Below are 19,168 nucleotides of genomic sequence, written 5' to 3' on the forward strand. Positions count from 1 at the left end.
TGCAGCGATGCTCACCTCGGCTGCCTCCGTGGCCCCTGAGATGGCTGGCCGGTGCCCCCCGGGGCCCCCGGGACCCCCCCCACCGCTGCTGACCAAGCCCGGGAAGGACAACCTGCGTCTGCAGAAGCTCCTGAGGAAGGCAGCCCGGAAGAGGACGAGCAGGGCCGGGCCGCCTGCCCCGCCCGGGCCTCTCCGCACGTCCTTATCCCCCGTGAGCGAGGCCGGCCATAACCAGGAGACCCCGGCCCCGCGGCTCGCGGAGGCGCCACGGGCGGTGGCCACCCTGCCCTGCTCCCCCCACACCCGCGTCATCCACCACGTGGCGTCCCCCCTGCAGAGGTCCACGTTCTCCATCAGCCTCACCCCGCTCAGGAGCCTGGCTTCACACTCCAAGCCCACGGGGCCCCGGCTCGCAGCCCCGGTGCCAGAACCCGCCCAGTCCCCCTGCGGCTCTGCCCGGGTCTCAGGCCCCACCGTGAGGGGCACCCACATCAGCCAGGTGCACTTCCGCCGGGCACCGTCCCCGCAGGCCGGGACACCTGAGCCCTTCCCAATGGCCCCGGATGGTGGGCCTGGCGACCGGGCCCAGGGCACAGCCATCCGCCCTCCCGGGGCTCAGCCCCTGCTGCCTGTGGTCCGCATCCACTCACTGCCCGCCAGGGCCCAGGCTGCCAGCCCTCGGCACGGCGAGCCCTCTGTGCCCAGGCCGGCCCCCGGCTTCCAGGCCTCGGGGCCCAGAGAGGCCAGCAGCCGGGCGGTGGTGTCCATTGCCCCCACCTACCGCTCACCGGGACCCTCACCTTACAGGCCGGCCTCTGTGGCCCCCGAGGCTGGGCACCGGGAGGACCCCGCCCCGGCCGGCCCTGCCGCTGAGGCTGAGCAGGTCTCCAGCCCCCGAGAGGCCTCATCCCCTGCCCCACCGTCAGGCCCCCACCCGTGCCCTGTCCCCAGAGTCGCGGCCAAGCCCCAGCTCAGCGGCTGGACACGCCTCAAGAAGCAGCTGCTGGAAGAGGCCCCCTTCCCGGGGCCAGAGCCGAGCCCGGGGCACGCGGGGCTGGGAGGGGCAGCCCCCACTGACTCGGCGCCCCGGCCGGCCCCCGCCTCACGGTCCTCCAGGATGTGGGACGCAGTGCTGTGCCGCGTGTCAGTGGCAGAGTCCCGTGGCGGCCAGGTGGGGCCCCGGGATGGGGTGCGCGCCCCGCCTGGCCTCAGCCGCCTGCCCTTCCTTTGCTGGCCTCGCTTCAACGCCCGGAAACTGCAGGAGGTGGCCGCCCAGCCCCCTCCCATGCGCGACCCCATCCCGGCCCTGAGCCCCCAGCCCAAGAACTTCAATCGTTCAGCAGCTGGCTGGAGGCTCCAGTGAATGGCCAGGGGGGGACCCCAGGACCGTGGGGTGGACAGAAGAGGGGCTGAGGGTCCAGCTGGGAAGCCGCAGCCACAAAGGACCGTGGTGGGAGGTGGGACGCGGCCGGGAGCAGCTGGGATTAAGGAGGCGGCGGGTTTGGATGGCGTGGAGGGGCAGGGAGGGCTCTGCGTTGGGGTGGGGGGTGGGGACTTCTGGGGAGACAGACCGTACACGAGTCTGCTCTGAGGCTGGGGCTGCATGCGTGACCCGCCAGCCTGAGTGTCCGCACGGGGCTTGTGGCAGGAGTGCAGGAGGTGGTCACCAGCGAGACCTGGGAGGGCCTGCCTGGGTCCAGGGAAGCTGCAGGCGGGGATCAGGGCCCAGCTGCGCCCCACATGCTCTGGGTGATGAGCATTGACGATTGACAAGATGAGCAGGATTCTGGGGCCCCCGCCCTTCTGCCGAGAAAGGTTGGGGGGACGAGTTACGCTGTCGTGCGGAGTGGGAGTGGTTGGGGTGACTCAGTCGCAGGCACCGTGGGCTCCGTTAGCTGCATCGGCGGCTTGACAGCCGTGCCTCCCGAGGACGGAGGCCTGACAGGTGCGGGGAGCCAGGTCCAGGCCCGGGTGGGAGCTGGCCCCACACCCCTGCCCCTTCACTGTCACCTCTGCTCCCCCCGCCTGGGTGCAGAGCTTGAGGGGGACTCGCTGATGGGAGACAGAGTGGTGGGGTCTCAGCCTAGATGCTGGATGGGGAGGGAGGTCCAAAGTCAGCCTGGCCAAGTGGGGCGGGGGGGGGAGGGGGGGCTGTGGCCCAGAGGGGGCAGCGATGGGGACCCCCAGTCTGCACTCGGCTGGGGTCTGACTCGGGACAAGCGCTGGGGCCCAGACAGGGCAGCCGTGATACAAGGGGGACACGGAGGTGCTGGGGGGAAGCTCCAGCCGCAGCCCCCGGAGCAGGACTCAGAAGGGGAGGAAGCCGTCAGGAGGGGACATGATGGATGCTGTAAACAGATCCTGGGACCCAGGCCACTAATAAAAGTGTGCGTAACCGTAACCATGGCAGCGGGTCACCTTTCTGACTCTTCACCAGGTGCCGGGGTGGGCGGTGGAGACGGGAGCGGCTCCTCACTGGGGCAGGAGGGCGAGGACAAGGTTCTGGCTCCTTTGAAACCCTCACGGCCCACTGCCAGGTGGGAACCTGAGCTCCCGGGGCTCCCTGTCAACCCCCTCCTGCCACGCTCACCCTGTGGTGGCCGGGCCGGGCTCACCTGCCCGAGGAGCCCGGCTGGGAGATGGGGGCCTCCTCCCAGCAGGGAGTCTGCGCTTCCCTGTGGGCTACGGGAGCAGGGCAGGAGCCAGGGGATGGTGGGGTGGGAGGGGGCACGAGTCTGTGGACTGGAGGACCAGCAGAGACGGGCTGTGGCCAGCTCTGAGGCCGGGCATTCAGCCCTCACGTGTCACCTCGCGGTCCCTGCCACCACGCACCCAGAGCGGCGAATTCTGCCCACGACACGTCGTGCTCTGGCCGCCGCCCCCGACTCACCGAGAAGGATGGCCTAGGGCGCCGAGCCCTCGTCCACGAGCACCTTCTCGTACTTCCCGTGTCCAGTGGCCACAAACTTGTACCTCTTCGCAGACGGGGTGCTCTGTCGGGGAAGGAGGTGGAGAGCAAAGGTGAGAGGCGCAGAGGGAGATGGCGCTGCCTCTTGGAAGCCCCCCAAGGTGCGCTGAGGGCAGCTCTCCTTCCCCTCACCCGCTGGACCCGCCCTCCCGCATCAGTCACATTCCGACTCTACCTTAAGCATCGGCGAAGCCTTGGGGCTTCCTTTCTGCTCCCAGAGGTTCCTCTTGCTCAGGTCTCCAGCTACAATATCCTGGGGGCAGAAGGCGGCCACGTCACAGGGGCAGAGCCCTGACTTGGGGGCTTGGAGCCCTGGTCACTTCTCCTGCCTGGCCTCACAGGGCCAAGGCCCCGGGGCCCGCACACCTGCCTCCTTGGGTGACAGTCCAGGGGAAGAGGCCGGGAAGGGAAGGTGACATGGTCCATCTTCACCTGGCCCAGCAGCCTTCCCACGCAGCCCTCCACAGGAGCCAGCCTGGCGGAGACCCCATCCCCCATGCACCACAGTGCCCTCTGCCCATACTTCAGCCTGGACAGTTTCACGTTAGCCTTCCAGAGGGAGCCCAGCCGTGCCCCGGGATGGGAGCCTACCTTGCAGGCGGGGGACTTGGCGGAGGACTGAGCCTGCACCTCTCCCGTCTCCCAGCGACTCTTGGTGCTCGCCACGGCCATGCTGGGCAGCTCGATGGACGGCTGGCGGGCTAGCTTTGGGGTCCGGCCAGAGGTCTGCAGAGGAGACAGAGCCCAGGACCACTTTACTGGACAGCCACATGGAACCCATCAGAGAGGCCTGTGTGAGCCGCTTCGGCACACAGATGATGTCCTCTGTATGGTTGCATTCCCCCAGGACTGCTTATCCAACGCAGGGCTGGAGGAAGGCGCTCTGGAAAAACGTGTCTTCCTCCCCTCGGTGTACTTGTGAGACACCCCCCTTGCTCTGCAGAGCCCAGGTGATGGGGGAGATATGAGACAAATGTGGGGCTGTCCTCGTGCTGCCCCTGGCACAGGGTCGGAGGAGCAGGGGTTGAACGGAAGGGTGTTGGTTGGATGGAATGATGATGGTTGGATGGAGGGGAGCTAATTGGATGAAAGTGGATGGAGGGGTGTTGGTTGGAGGGAGTGGCGTTGGCTGTGTAGAGGAACACCGGTCAGACAAAAAATAGTGGTTGGACGAAAGGACATTGACTGAGTGGAAAGACCTTGATAGGATGGAGGGGTGTTGGTTGGATGGAGGGGTGTAGATTGGATGGAAGAGTGTTAGTTGAATAAAAGGGTGTTAGTTAGTTGGACGTGGGGGCGTGTAGGATCAATGGAAGGACCCTGGTTGGATGGAGTGGGTTGGTTGGATAAAGGGCGTTGGCTGGATGGAAGAGTACAGGTGAAAGGACAGGAGTTGGTTGGCTGGAGAGACACTGGGTGCAGGTATGGAGGAGGCCCTGCAGAAGCGGAGGGGCCTGTGCGCACCTCGATGGCCTGCGTGTACTGCTCCAGCCTGTCTTCAATCGTGGAGATGGGCAGGGCTGGCTGGGACTTCTTCATGCTGTTACTGGAGGAGAGGAGAAGGGTCATGGCCCAGGCCCCCTCACTCAGCTTCTGTGCCCACCCTGAGCTCCTACCGGAGCTTTCTCGGGCCCCCAGATCTCCACTCCAGTAGGGTCCCCTCTTCAACCCTCCCTTGGAGATCCCCGAGTCCTGCCTGGGAAGCAACCAGACATACCTCTTCTGAATGGAGCGGTGCAGGGACTCAGTTCTGTCGCTGAGCTGTGGAGGGCGGGCGGAGACTGAGCCTCCGAAGCCAGAGGAAGGCCCCCAGCCCACCCCTCCCAGCTGCTCCCACCCACCAGTCCCATTGCCCAGTTTATGCGTTTCACAAGGCTCTGCTGAGAGCCATCCTGGCAGAGAAGGAGGAGGCCGTGCTCCTGTCCTGGAGCTGCCCTGTGGCTGCCTCTCTGGGACCGTCATTGGTCATGAGTCCGGGACAGAGGACTAGGCTTTGGGGCTTAACCTACTTTGGTGCTGGGGCTCAGGGGAGGCGAGCCCGGGTCCGTCCCCTCCAAGACCAAGGGGCTGGGCGTCCCGCGCCGCTGGCATCTCTGGTGCTGGGAACAGAACGTCTGCGGTTACGGGGTCTGAATGATCGCCCCCTTTGCACCCCTCCTGCCCCACCCGGGACTGGTTGAAGGAAACACCTTCCCCTCCCTGGGCCTCAGGTCCTTTCCCGCCCTGCCATTCTCTGGTTCTGGAACTCTTGGCGGCAGGAACTGGTGAGTCCGGGAAAGCGTTGTTCCATCTGGCAGGGTCACCAGCCCCACCACCCTCTGAGACTGCGGGGCTGCTGGCTCCCTCCGGGCCCATCCCACGAGGCCCGCAGGGCATGCAGGAAGCAGAGACAGAGGAGCCCGGGGGCCAGGGTGTGCCCAGACCCTTAGGGGAGCCACCGGTAGCTGCTCATCCTCTGCCTCCTTGGTCTCCGCCAGCCCTGGGCTTCCCTGGACGGCTCCCTCGGGGCCTTTGGGCTCTGTGTCCTCTGTTCCTGGCCCCTCCTGGGGCTCTGAGTCGGGGCTCAGACGCAGCTCCTCCAGACAGACCCCGGCTGGGGTCAGCTCGTCGCCACCCTGGCTCCCAAAGGTGTGCTGGCAGGGCCTGTGGCGGGGAGGGGGAGGCAATCCAAGAGATCGAAGGTCATTTGATCACTTCGAGTGCCCTCCCGTTTCCAAGCCTCAGTTTCCCCATCTGTAAGATGGGTGGTCAGACCAGTTAAGTGCCCAGGAATCTCAAGACCCCGGCCTCTTTGGGGAAGTGAGCCCAAGGACCTCAGAGCCTGCCCCCTGTCCCCAGGGCCATGTGACCAGTGCCCACCGCCCCATCCCCGCACACTGAGGCTAGGCCCGGGCTCCAGGCCCTCAGGACCATCCCCGGCCCGTGTCTCGCTTGTTGGTGTCCCTGCCAGCTGGCCTCCTGGGGCCGGGGCCGCCTGGGCCCCCTACTCCTGGCCTGCTCCGTGTTGGGGCGAGCGGGCCCGGGCGGCAGGTGGGAGCTAGGTGGGGTCTGAGGCTTGTCTGGGGGCTGGTCAACTGAGGGACAAGGCAAGGGCTGGGGTCACAGCGAGGGCCGCAGCCGCGAGGAGCAGGGCTGACCAGGCTGGCTGTGGGGGGCGGGGGAGGCCAGCCGCTGGCAGCCTGCGCGACTCTGCATTGGAGCGGGACTGACCCTGGAGAAGAAGATGGGAAATTCTCGCATTTTCCATGATTTCAGGCCCCTCGGTGTTAGTGCCAGCCAAGACCCAGACCACCACCCAAGGTGGGCCGGGGTCCGAGCCAGCGGCAGGCTCACAGAGGGCCCATTCAGCTGGGCTACAGGAGGCCAGGCAGGTGCGGGGGGCAGGGAGGCCTGGCGAGAGCAGGAGGGTCCACAGAAGAGCTATAGTGCCCCCTGCTGTTGGACGGCCAGTTGGGGACAAAGGAAACAGGACCGGCAGGGCTGCAGCCATCCCAGCGCCAGTGGACGGGCCACCCTGCTGCCCCTGCCCCCCGCCCCCAGCTCAGAAACGCAGAGACAGATGGGGGAAACTGAGGCCTGGAGGGCGGCCGTGGGTAGAGGGCCACGCCGGGAGCAGGGCCCTGGCCAGGCAGCTGGCTCTGAGCGTGGATGGGAAGGGGTGGTGGAGTGACGGGAGGGGTCTTAGAGAGAGCTCGGGGCTGCTTCAGGGACCTAGGAGGGGACGGGAGGTGGCCAAGAGGGGCTCCGGCGACCCTCGAGGCTACAGGGCCCCGAGCCTGGAGCTCCCGAGCGGAGCTGGGCCCCTGACCCCGGCCTGTGGGGTGCTGAGAGCGGCTCAGACCCCCGGGGTGGGGGTGGGTGAGGCTCCAGAGCAGACCCCAGCCCAGGGCCCCTCCCCCTGCCTGCCCTGGTTCAGAGCGCCTGCACATCTGGAAAGCTTGTCCCCCCAGGCCGACTGGCGGCCGCACATCTGGAAATACCTGCTCCCCTCCGTGGGAATGGAGCTCGCTGCCCCGGGGGAGGAAGGGGCGGCGGCGGGGGCGCAGGGCCTCCCTGACGTCAGTGGGCTGCAGATGTGCTGATGGAGTAACCGCCCGGCGGCCGCAGCTGGTCTGGACGGGCCGGGGCCCTGGGGAGCCCAGCAACGAGATTCCTCCCGTCCCACCCGCGGCACCAGCACCCCCGCCGCCGCCCTCCTGTCTCGTTCTCTTCCTCCTTCCCCCCCTACGGCCACGGGGGCATTTTGGGGGGCCGCTGGGGTGGCGGGAGCGGAGGGAGTCGCTCGGACACAGGTTAGGGGGCTTGGACAGAGCACCCCTCCTCCACGCTCTGACCCCCACTTGCCTGTCCTCCTCCTGCCCCCCGTCCGGACTCTCGCCCCGAGGGGGGGCCCCACCGTCCGCGGTCTCCCCAGCCCCGCAGTGCTGCCGCCGCTGCTCCGGCTTCTGGGACCAGTCGCCGAAACCCTCGTCCTCGTCCAGTTCAGGGCCCTCCGAGGGCTTCGGGCTGAGGCTGAAAGAGCAGGTCCTCAGGGCTGGGCCAGATGCGGGGCAGGGGGCTGACCCCTCACCCCCACCCCGTCCACAGCGCCTCCCTCTCTCACACACCCTGGGCTCCAAGTGCGGGAGGCCCCACCTGCCCCAGGGGCAGCACCCCACGGCCGGGCCGAGGCCCCCCCCATTGTCAGAGAATCCCTGAGGGCAGGACTGTGCCTCCCCCACAGACTGGAGCTACCTGAGGCCAAGACTGGGCCACACGCTATTAAGCCAGGGCTCCCCAGGAAGAGGGCTACGTCTCCCCGCTCAGCCTGGGGCTCCCCAAATGCTGGGCTGTGTCTCTCCCCTGCTACCTACGGTCCCCGCGGGTCAGTGCCGAGTTTCCCTCTGCTCTCCCGCCTGAGCCCTGCGCCCTGTACCCCACGGCGGGCCTGTGGTCCAGTGGTCCCTGCCTGCCCCCAGCCCCTGCCTGCTAGGCTAGGGACCTGGCCCGAGGGGCCTTGACCGCTACAGCACCCCACTCCACCCAGAGCTGCTGACTCGGAGAAAATGGAACAAAACAGGGCCTGGGGGAGGGGGAGCGTTATTGGAAAAACAGCCCAGCCCAGCTACAGAGGCCTCCCGGGCCCCGGGAGGGAACAAGCCGGCCCTCGGCCCGCCAAGTTGGATGTGGCCTCAGTGAGTCACAGATGGCAAGGACTAGGGCAAGGGGCTCGGGGGCCAGGGCCCCACAGCTGCGCTCAGAGTCAGTCCAAGCAAGGGGGACCATGCAGGGTGACCAGGGCCGGAGTCAGGACCCCGGGAGGCTGGCCGGTAGCGGGTGGCTCCACACATCTCCGGCCAGGTGTCCGGTAGACTCCGCTGGCACCTGGGGCTGTGACGACCCACACCCTAAGGACACCCCCACCCCCCGGCCCGGGTTCCAGGGCTGGGCCCCTCCCTCCTCGTCTCAGCTGCTCTGGGGCCTCCAGCCCAGGGCCTGACCCCCGGGGGAGCCCTCTGCCCAGGGGCGCAGGACAAGTGAGCTGGCAGTGTCGGCTTACAGCTTCTCCTGCTCTAGCTGCTCCAGGGACTGGCCTCCTTCGCCCTCATCCTGGGCCCTCTCCTGCTGGCGCTGCCCCAAGGCGGCACCCTCCTCTCCTTCCACGCTCCACTGAGTGGCGAGCCTGAGGGACACGGAGAAAGAGTCAACACCGGGGCCCGTACCCCACTTCCCCCGTCCGAGCAGGCCCCAGCAAGGCCTCTCTAGGCCTCAGTTTCCCCATCTTTAGAACAGAGATCTTGAGGGGTGGTCGGGAAGGGGTGCTCGGGTTGGGGGAGGTCCCAGGGTGCTGTTGGTCTCTGGGCGTCCACGTGCCTCCTGGTGATGTGGGGGCCCCTGGGTCAGACAGGCCTGGGGAAACCCCAAGGATGGGACCAGACCCTCCATCCCCTTCCAGCAGGCTGGATCCCTGGACCTCATGAGAGCCAGGACACTGGCTAGTGTAGCTTTGGCCCCAGGCAGGGCCCGGAGGGTACGGGAAGAGCCGGCTGAGGTGCGGAGAGCTGGCTGTGGCTGCCGGACAGCTGGGGTCACTCGTTCATTCTACCTGAGTCAAGTGACTGTAGCCTCGGCCACTTGGGCGCTGGTGGCCTGGGCTGAGGTCAGGCCAGAGGCGGCCCAGCTAGGCAGCCATGCCCCTAACGCGACCATCCCAGCAGGGGCGATCCTTCCTGCCCCGCAGGAGCACAGCGCTGTGGGAGACGGCGGCCCTGTTGGAGGACCCGAAAAGGGCTTGCCTTCAGCCGGGACCTGACCTCTCAGCTCACCCAACACCACCCCCGCCCCCGGCCCCTGTGCAGAGTCTCTCCGGGCTGTGCCGTCAATGGGGAAACGGAGGCCCACGCAGAGTCAGGCGCAAGGGACCTCACTCCCACACTTCCTGGGGTTCCTCCCTCGGGTCTACACAAGGTCGGCCTGAGACCGGGGGTCCGGGGCCAGACGACCCTGGCCCTGGCCCAGCAGATCTCAGGCTGTTGGCATCTGGTGGGCACCGCAGGCCTCGGCCAGCTGGCACGGCCTGCCCGCCCCAGCTCCCCCAGAGCCCGGGAGAGGGGTCCTGGGTCTCCGTTCTACAGCGCTCACTGCCCCGAGCTGGGGTCTCAGCCCCTTCCTGCCGTGTCCCCCGCCTGACCCCGCAGCCCGCTCCTTCAGGGCCCCCGTCCCCTGGCCAGGGTGGGCCGGCTCTGTGGTCTCGGCAGCCGTGCCAGCACATGATCTAATCTCTCCTAGGTCTCCTCGGAGCCTCCCAGACAAAAGCCAGGCCCCTCCATAGCCCCAGCTCGAGGCCCACTCCCCCCGCGGCAGCCACACGGGACCCCAGCCACGCAAACCGAACAGCCTGCTCAGCCCTCGGCACCCCCAGTCCGCCCCCCGCCCCGTGCCGCTCCTCAGAAGCGACTTTGACTCCCACCCCCTCCCCACCTGGGCCCCAGGGAGCCACTTAATCCCCCACACCTGGCTCCCATCAGCGTCCTGCTCCAGGCCCTCGGCTGGGGGCTGGGGGCCACGTCCTGTCTGGGGAGGAAGAGCCTGGGGTGATCTCGGGGATGTTGGGGACCTAGGGTCCAGGGCTCCTCCCCACATGAGCACCAACAGCCCCTCCAGATGGAGGGCAGAAGCCTAGCAGGGCAGTGGGGGGAAAGAAGGTGCCCACGGCCTCTCCTGGGGCAGCCTGGGGGCGCCCGGGGGTCTCACTCCAGGGGGTGAGACCGGCACCGCATCCCTTTCACTGCCATGTCGAAGCTGCACACACCGATGGCTGCGTTGGGCGTTTGGGATTTTTTTGGCCAACGTGTGGGGGTGTGTACACGGGCCCCAGTGGGATGTGTGGGTGGGCCAGGTGGGGCCTCTCTCAGGACGATAGCTCCTGCCCCCCAGGCCCCTCCCCCAAGCCCCGGGGACCCTTCACTGGTACAGCCGAGCTCAGAGGCCACACGGCCCGGTCAGCCCACCGGTAGGGCGATGTGTCCCGGCCAGCGAAGCCCCACGCAGGCCTAAACTCAACCGCGCAACGCACAGTGGGCCTCCCTGGCACACACACACTCACACGCACACACACACTCACACGCACACGCGGCAGGAATGCACACGTGTACGTACACACTTTCTCCTGAGCCCAACCCTCAGGCCCACGTGGGCGCACACACCCACACTCGACGCGTGGGTCCCAACGCCCCCCACCAGGCACCCTTGTGCACACGGACGTCCATGTGCTGACAGAGTCGGGCAGGGGAGCAAGGTGAGGGCAAGGTGGCAGCCCGGGCCCCGGGCCGTCCAGGGGGCCCCAGCACTCTGTTTAGTGTTTTCCTGCCGTCGTCCTGACAACGCGCCTGGCCAGAGGCCAAGGCATGTTTTCTGAGAACGTAACTCCTGAGGAGCTGGCCCCTGCAAGGGCCACCCTGCTCCCTGCCGTCCGCACGTGACCCCCCGGGCCCTCAGGGGCAGGGAGCTCGGGGGGCCAGAGCAGGGAAGCAGGGTAGGGGTCTCGCCAGAGCCCCACACTGAGAGAGGCTGCGCTGGCCCCCAGCCCCTGACCCGGCGGCCCAAGGACGGAGCCGGCGCAGCCCCTTTCCTCTGGGCCTCCTCCCTTCCCGCCCGCCCGCCCCAGGATGTGAGTAATGCCGCCCCTCCTGGCCCCTCCCATGACCTCACCCCCTCACTGTTCCACAGCTGGGTTTCGTTCTGGGAACTGAGAGGGGGGCGGCTCTCCTGGGGTGGGGTGGGGGCCTCTGGCCTGGGAAAGGCGCCCCCGGCCGGCGGCCCAGACCCCTTGGCACGCTCGGCGGAGCTGTCAGGATGCTGGCGTCGGCTGGCCGGCCCGCCCGTGGCCCTGGCTCAGCCCGTGCGCAGCTGTGAGGGATTTGGTGTTCCTGCACAAATGCAATTATCTCTTTCCTGCGTCTGCTCTGGCTCCGGGCGCGCCCAGGGTTCAGCCCCAGGGGCTGCTGAATGGGCTCTGCACCGCCCCCCCTCCCTGTGTCACGCTCCAGCGTGGCGCCTTGCCCCGCCAGGTACACGAGTGTGCACAGACCCCAACGGGCCGGCTATGGCCCCCTGTCCTCAGTTGGGCTCCCCAAGTTCAGGGGCCACCCCTGCCGAACACATCTACCGCCTACCGGGCCCCTCCTCTCCTTCCTCCGCAGCCCCCCAGTCTCCACCAAGGCTTCGACGGTGCCAGTCCCGGGCCTGGCCTGGCCCTCCCCGCCGTCCCAACCTCCTTCCTCCCCTGCCCTGTGGTGGCTCCAGAGGGGGCATCAGGCCTCGGTCCCGTCTCGACTCTGCCCCCTGCAGGCAGCTCACGGCCACCCCACCTGCTTCTCGGCGCTGAAAGCTTTTCAGCCTTCTGGAAAGAGCTTCGGGGCTCAGCTGGGGGGCCGGAGCCCAAGGGAGGACCGGCCTGCGGGCCAGGCCAGAAGTGGGGAGCTTCCCCCTTGAGACCTGCAGGGCACCCTCCTGGCCATTGTCCCCTGGACACCACGGGCAGGAGCTGGCTGGGAGGCCTGGGGAGCCGGGCTGGTCACCCAGCCGGAGCAGGGGGCCCCTGTCTCCTTGTGACCATCACGGTGTCCAGTCCCCTCCCGTGCCCCCCGCCCTGGGGTCTTGTACGCCAAGGTGGACATCTGCAGAGCAACCGGCGCCTCGAGTGACCACAGAGCCCACGCGTGCAGGGACGGGGTGTGGGGGGGCCCGAGCCCCAGAGAGGCCACCCAGCCTGGCTTCCGGGGCTGGGGGACAGCACGCACCCCCCACCAACTCGGCTTAGAGCAGCCCCCGAGCGCAGAGACTGGGCCCCGCCGGGAGCTCAGGAGAGGGCAGTGGTGCCTGGGCAGCACCCGCGCCCCACAACTCAAGGGGTGCCCCTCACTGGTGGGCAGCGTGGGTCCCGCCCAGGCAGCCCGGGGCAGGGTCCACGGCGGGCACCGGGATGCTGGCTGTCACTCATCCGTGCAGTGAGGCAGCTGTGAGGGGTGAGCCAGGCACAGAGATGGCCCCGAGCGAGCAGGTGGGCAGTGGGCGGGGTGGCAGAGGGTGTGGGCACGGGAGCCGCGGCTGCTGGGAACCTGGCCACCGCCCCCCTGCCCTCCCGACTGCCCTGGCACTGGTCCAGCCCCCCTCCCGGCCCACCCCCCTTCAGCAGTGCCTTCCTGGGCGTGTCTGTACCCCACTGGGTGTCTTATGCCAGGGAGACACCCCACAGGGCAAGCCCCACCCCACTGTCCAGGGAAGCTCAGGATTCGAACTTGAACTTGAGTCTGAAAGATGAGCCTCAGAGGCTGAGGGCAAGAGCAGAGGCAGGGCCAGCGGGAGGGAGAGCTCCGAGTGGTGCCCCGCCTCCCCCGTGGGGTGTCCCCGGGCGAGCCCATGCCAGCACAGGTGCCGTCAGATCAGCATTTGGGAAGGAGGCCCAGCTGGGATGTGGAGAAGGGGGAGATGCCAGCTGGGGGTGGGGGACAGTTAGGAGGGGGAAGCTGCAGCCTGGGTGCTGCAGGGGCAAAGGGACAGGCCTCCAGAACTCCCCAGGAGGGGAGAGGTAGGAACCTGGGAGGGGTCAGCCTTGTGGGGGGGGTCACTGAGTTGAGCTTGGACGTGCGGGGTGCGTGGAGACCTCGGGGAGATAGCCAGTAGGAAGGAATGGCAGGTGGGGAGGGGCCCCGGCTCACCTGGGGATGAATAACCTCTAAGGGAGCCATGGGGACCCCCGAGAGGGAAAGGCTGGGGGGCACCAAGCCCCTAGGGGCTCTAGGCCAGAGGTTCCCTCTGGTTTCCCTCCCTCCGGCCCCTCCCCGCCCTGCAGGGCACCTCCAGGGCCTGCTGTCCAGGGGGGCGGTCACAGGGTTTATGGCTGAGGCCCAGCCTGCACGGTCAGCCTCCACTGGGGGCCTCGGGGTCCCCCTCTACTGGGGGTGCGGGAGTGCCAGCTCTTCCAAAGTCCTGTAGGGCAGGACTCAGGGGCAGAGAAGGACCCGGGAAGATGGGGTGCAGAGGCTAAGCTGTGGGTCTGGGGGAGACCGAAGTTTCCGAGCAGGGGGGAGGGTGATTGGAGGGGACCTGAGGTGGGGAGCCCGTTGCCATCCTCGGGGTGACCCGATGAGGCCCGCAGGGAAGGGGCGTGGAGGGGCAGGAGGGATGGCTGTCAGTCACCCCGGCAGGAGGGAGGGCCCAGGCTGCCCAGGGAGGGGCCGCTGCTGGGCCTGGGAAGCAGTCCAGGCGCTCCAGGGAGGAGAGGCCGGGCGTGCCAGGCTGTGGCTCTGTACTGTCTCCCTGACCCTCCTCTGCAGGGTGAGACCTCAGGCCCAGCCTCAAGCTCCCCAGCCGTTAAAAGGGGTGCTGACCCACTGGGCAGGGAGAGAACTGAGACCACCCCCTGAGGCGGGCCCAGCTCCCGCTTCCCCACGGCTGGCACTGCCGGCAGACCTGTGTCCCCAAGAAGGAGGCTGCAGTCCCAGCAGGGGAGGCCCGGCCCGCACCCTGCCCCATGTCCCTCTTGGCCACGTGAGCAGGTCACGTGCGGGAAGCCTCCCTGGATGAGGGGACATCTACCTGCAAAGCTGGCTTTCCCCACAACCGCAGAGAGGACGGCGCCCCAAAGGGCGCGGGCCAGGGCGGCTGTGTCTCCAGGGCACCAGGCTGGAGCCTGGGGGAGGTGGCACAGCCACGGCCTCTGGGAGCCCGAAGCTGGCAGGAGAGAGGCCAGCCCTGCAGGGGTTCATGCGCCCCGAGGCTACAGCACCCTAGGGCGGCCCAGAGATGAAGGGCAGAGCGTCCTGCCCCCCCAGGACCGCAGCTGCTCCCCAGTCCCGAGGGAGGGGAGGGCTCTGGGACCTGGGCCAGTGGCCCCGGGGCAGCGGCCAGAGCAGCCTGTGGGTGGGGCCTGTCCATCAGCAGTGCGTCAGCCCAGACCCCACCCCGCCGCCGTCACTGCCTCCTGCCCCTAGGGGGCACCGCCCCCGTCTCACAGAAGACGGGGCCGAATCTCCGCATCACGGTGTGGCCTCCGTGCCCAGCACCCCTTCGTCTTCTCCCAGTGGGGCAGCTCTTGGGGGCGTCTCATTCAGGGAAACCCCTAGCTGCCCTGCCCAGAGCCCCCAAAGGCAACGACCCCCTCCTGCACGACTTTCCAGCCAGCTCCGGGGCAAACTGGGGAGGCTGCCTCTGCCTCAGCCCTCCAGCCACCAGGGACCCTTGGGCCAAGCCCCGTCCCCGTCCCCGTCTCCTCTGGGCCTTCACCCCACTGGCCCCTGGGGGCCACGTCTGCCGGCTCCAGACCCCACTCAGCTGGGGCAGTTCCACCGCCCGGTTCTCGGCCGGCTCGGCACCCCACTTTAGAGCTGACAAGAAGGCGGGAGATGATGCTGCAGGGCCTGAGGTCTCCCCTGGTATGGGGAGACGGGAGGACCACAGCCCCCCACCGTCACCGCCCCAGCCTCCCTCCCTGGGCCGGGCTACCCCGGACGACACCCCGACACCTGACACCTGCTCCACAGCCTCCCAGCCAGCGCAGACAGCTCCCCTCAGCCTGCCTGGGATGACCTGTGTTCTCGCGTTCCTCCATCCCCAGGGCCTCCGTCTCCCCATGCCCTTCCGTCTCCCCCCCACCCCGTTCCCTCCCCCTCCCTTTCTTTGCCAGCACTTTGCTTTGCTAGGTGCTGGGCACCCAGAGATGGGTGACATTTCCTCTGCCCTTACAGATCTTAGAGGCTGCCAGGCAAACCAGTGCTGACCCCACACTGTGGCTCGAGGGCCCCAGAAGAGGACCCCTATAGCAAGCTTTATTTTGGGGGCAGTCACTGGCAACAGGCCCTCTCAGGTGAGGGGGCCCCTGTGCCTGCACCCAGCCTGGAGGGACAAGGGGCCACAGTGGGAGGAGGCCCCCGGAGAGAGGAAGGTGGCCGCTAGAAGACACGACGAGGGGCATCGCGGCCAAGGGAGGCGGGCATGGACGGGGCACAGCACACAGAGCCGGGACCCCCACCGCAGCCCCGCCTCTCTCTTCCCATCCTCCCCCGGGGTCCAGAGGTGAAGCCCACCCTCTACTGTGTGACCCACGGTCCCGGTACCTCCCAGACCGGTGCGCCCGTCTCCTGCCTCCCCACCTGCAGGACAGGGTGGTGTGGGAGGGGCCTCTGTTCCCATGGATTCCGGCTCTACATCCTGCCGCAGACCTGCCCGGTCCCAGACCTGTGCCAGCCCCGTTCCCCGGTGCTGCCCGCTCGCTGCACGCCCCCTGCAAGACCCCACCCTGCCCTCTGGCTGGGACCCCATCCCTGCTCCAGTCACTGCTGCCCACTGTGCAGTGCCTGACGCTTGGGTTCTTGCTGCCTCCTCCCCGGACCTGGGACGCAGCGGCCGCCTCGGGACCCACGCGGCCCCCGGGGGACCAGGCTCTGATGCTGGTGGGGGCGACAGCAGGGAAGGCCTGCCCGTCACACCACTGGCCCCAAAGTCGTCCAGGCTGGTCGGGTGGACCCCCCAGCACCCACCCCCCCGCAAACAGCCAGATGGGAAAGGTGCCCGGCCGGAGTTCACTGCCACCCAGGCGCCCACGCACTGGCAAACGGCCCTGCCTAAGGAGTCTGTGACCCTCCTCGTGGGGCTTTACCCCCTCTCACAGCTCAGCCCTACAGAGCCCCACGCCTTGGGCCCCGAAGACCCCGCCGAGCCTGGAAAGTGGGCACGTGGCCCCTGAGCCCCTCTACCTCAGGCTTCCCCTGGGTCGTCAAGGCTGGGTCCCCAGAGTGGGGTCCACAGCAGAGCTGGATGTCCCGCTGCCCAGCCTGTCACCTCCCTCTGGCTGGATGGCCTACCTCTTGTGATGGGCTCCATGGTCGGCCTCCTGGCATTGGCTCTTCTACATCTCTGCCCCCATTTGCTCAGACCAGCCTGCCCATCTGGGCTGGGGGTGGCCGGCGTGCCTGTGGCCGGCACTGGCCCTGCGCTCGCCGCTCCCCCCTCTGCCCTGCGCCCCACGCACACGGGTCTTTCCTTTCCCCTCCGAGTCACTGACCACAGCGCCGCAGGGGCCTGGGCCAAATGCCGCGGCAGCCCAGGAGACCTCCCTAGGCACCCCCGCCCCATCCTTCACATCAGTGAGTCGCCCTGCCCACCCCTACGCCTACACACTGCCTCACCCGGGCCGACCTCCGGGGGACGGGACCCGGGGGCTGACCGCACAGCACCAGCTCCAGCCGCATCCCCGGGCCCGGCCCAGTCTCCTCCTGGCGCCGGACGGCCCTCCAGGAGAGCCGGACGCTGCCGAGCCCAGCTGGGACTGCCTGGCACAGTCCTCAGAGCGCTCACGGGGCCAGGCCCTGGCACGCTCCAGGACACGCGACCGGTGGCTGGCACCGGCTGGAGCCTCTGCCACCCCCTCCCCCTCCTCCTGTGCGGAGCCCTGGGTCCACCTCCCTCTCCCCAAGGCCCCACACGTGGCTCTCCCCGCGGTCGGCACCAAAGGGGTTCTCTTCCTCAGCCGAGTCCCGGGGTCTGCACGTCGTCCAAACCTGTCTGCCCACCTGGGCTGGAGGTGCAGCCTGGCATCTGACCACCTGTCCGTCTGCTCCTGGCTCCGCCCTCCCAGAGATCCCTGGGTCCCCACGTGCACGGAGCAGCGGGACCCTCTCCCTGATGCCTCCACACCATTTGTGCCACCGGAGCCCCCAACACGCAGCCCCCAGCCCTTCCTTCGAGGTGCTCCTTCATCCCTGACCCCTTGGGATCGATCATTCTGGGGGTGCAGGGGCTTTGCCATTGGACCGGCCCTAATTCACTCTCTGTCATGCCACCCCTGGCTGTGTGTCTTCTGATTCTGCAGACCCTGTTGCCTGTGCCCCAGGGCGGGGCCAACACCCCGGCCTCCCCGCCCGCACAGGTGGGGGCGTGGGCTCAGCCTCAGCGGTTCTGTGGGGCGCCACGCTTCTGGATGTCCCACCAGACCCCGGTCCTCTGTCCCCAAAGTCTTGGCCAAGAGCTAGGGACTCAGCCGGAACGACCCCATTAAAGGGACAAAGTGACCCTCCACGGGCAAGGAAACTGAGGCTCAGAGATGCAGCGTCTCACTGGGGGCCCCCCATCCCAAGGAGGCACAGGCAGGGTCCCAACCCCGCAGCCCCTGGGTCACCATCCAGGAGGGCCCAGCCCAGGAATGGGGTGCCGCCTCCGGGCCCCCCTGCCTCCTTCCCTCTCCTCACTGGGTTTTCCTCTCCTTCTCTTCCCTTTTCTCCCCGCCTTCCCTTCTCTCACCTGCCTGCCCTCACCCACCTTCCCGGGAGGGTCACCGCAGGCGGTGGTCACTGCTGCCCTCCCCATCCCCCCGTACTCGGTGCCCACTCTGCCCGGCCCCCGGGGGCCCCTTCCTTCATCCCAGGACCCCTCGAGCATCCCCATCTCCTGCCTTGTCCAGCCCCTCCTTTGCTGCCTCTCCCTCCTTTTGACCACTGTCCTGTCCCCTGCCCTCATCCCGTCCTGTCCCCACACGTCCCCTTTCTGTCTTCACAGGGGCCCCGCTGCCCCTTGCCCTCTCCACTCTGTCTTCCCCCCACTTCTTCCACCCACCACCGGGAAGGACACATCCCGACGGGAGAGCCTCAGGGTCCACAGGGCACACCCCAGCCGCAGCCTCACCTCCACAAGCCTCAGGACCTCCCCACCCATCATGGGCAGCAGCCGTCCCTCACGTCCCCGGCACCCTCGCCTCCTGGGGTGGGCCGGGGTCTGGTGCCACCCAGCGCCCACCTGCAGTGGGTCAGCCCCTGGCCACCCACCTGTGCTGAGCCGCTCCTGGGGCCCACACCCTGTCCAGCCGTCCCTCAGGGCCCAGGAGCCGTGGGGCGCTGTCTCGAGGCTCTGGCAGGGACAGGAGCGCCAGCCCCCAGGTGCCCGGTGCGCGCTGGCCGCCGCTCACTTGCCGCTCTGTCCCACTCTGGTTTGCGGGTCGGGGCTGGAGCCCGGCCTGAACCTCAGCGCTCTGGGCTCCGGCCCTGACACCCTGCCCAAGGGGCTGGGCCACTTGGTCCCTGTACCCCCTGCTGCTGGCTCGCCCGGGCTCCCAGGGCAGTACCCGCTCTGAACGACAGACCACCCGGACCCGTGGCAGCACCGCCCACCAGGCGCCTGGCCTGACCAGGGCAGGGGCCACCCCACCCCCGGATGCGGGCCCTTGGGTGGGCCCAAAGCAGCCACGCCCCTCTGACACCGTAGTTTCAGGCCTGGCTTCCCCCAGTCCCCGTGGGCCAGCCCAGAACACAGCCGGCCCCATCCCTTGCCTTCTTGCCACTTTGGGCTCCCTAGAGGCCTCCTGGGACAGGCTGGCCAGGGTGGGAGAGCCAGGCATGGAGATCACCAATGTGTCCGAGGTGGATGTGTGCTGGGAGCCGGGGGCTGGGGGCTCCTCTGGCGCCCAGAGCTTCCCCTGGGGAACCAGGAGCCCCTTGCACTGTGCCAGCTCAGCCCCTACCTTAAGAAGCCAGGCCCTTGAGGACTGTGTGACCCGGCAGGTGGCCCCGAGTCCAGCATCCTCTGGGAGTGGATGGACCCAGGGTCCCCTCGCTGCCCTCCAACGGCCCCAAACACTGGGGGGCGGGGGGGCCTGGGGAGAGGCTTGGATCCCCCAGGGTGGCTGGAGGGGTCCGGGAGTGACTCCCAGCCAGAGCTGGGCTTGGGGGC

The 19,168-nt window shown here is 68.3% G+C and overlaps 2 protein-coding genes across 6 annotated transcripts in view; one reads left to right on the forward strand and one right to left on the reverse strand.

Moving 5' to 3' along the window:
- The window catches only part of LSP1 (lymphocyte specific protein 1), a 36,762-nt gene that overhangs the window by 1,829 nt on the left and 15,765 nt on the right, over positions 1–19,168 (reverse strand). For 2 of the 5 annotated variants that reach the window (XM_032639153.1, XM_032639154.1), the window contains exons 2-10: positions 8,508–8,630; positions 7,313–7,480; positions 5,392–5,611; positions 4,978–5,067; positions 4,686–4,729; positions 4,433–4,514; positions 3,560–3,694; positions 3,144–3,221; positions 2,891–2,993 (exon numbers count right to left, since the gene is read on the reverse strand). In XM_032639153.1, the coding sequence (XP_032495044.1) occupies positions 2,904–2,993; positions 3,144–3,221; positions 3,560–3,694; positions 4,433–4,514; positions 4,686–4,729; positions 4,978–5,067; positions 5,392–5,611; positions 7,313–7,480; positions 8,508–8,630 (1,030 nt within the window). In that variant the 3' untranslated portion in view covers positions 2,891–2,903. Of the gene's footprint in view, positions 1–2,890; positions 2,994–3,143; positions 3,222–3,559; positions 3,695–4,432; positions 4,515–4,685; positions 4,730–4,977; positions 5,068–5,391; positions 5,612–7,312; positions 7,481–8,507; positions 8,631–16,635; positions 17,271–19,168 lie in introns of those variants that run through there. The other 3 variants (XM_032639152.1, XM_032639151.1, XM_032639155.1) reach the window with 3 other exon arrangements.
- Positions 8–1,363, forward strand: LOC116758428 (proline-rich protein 33-like). The gene has a single exon (XM_032641235.1). The coding sequence runs from the start codon at positions 8–10 to the stop codon at positions 1,361–1,363; it is 1,356 nt and encodes a 451-aa protein (XP_032497126.1).

The sequence above is a fragment of the Phocoena sinus genome, chromosome 8 (genome assembly GCF_008692025.1).
Source record: "Phocoena sinus isolate mPhoSin1 chromosome 8, mPhoSin1.pri, whole genome shotgun sequence".
Lineage (NCBI taxonomy): Eukaryota > Metazoa > Chordata > Mammalia > Artiodactyla > Phocoenidae > Phocoena > Phocoena sinus.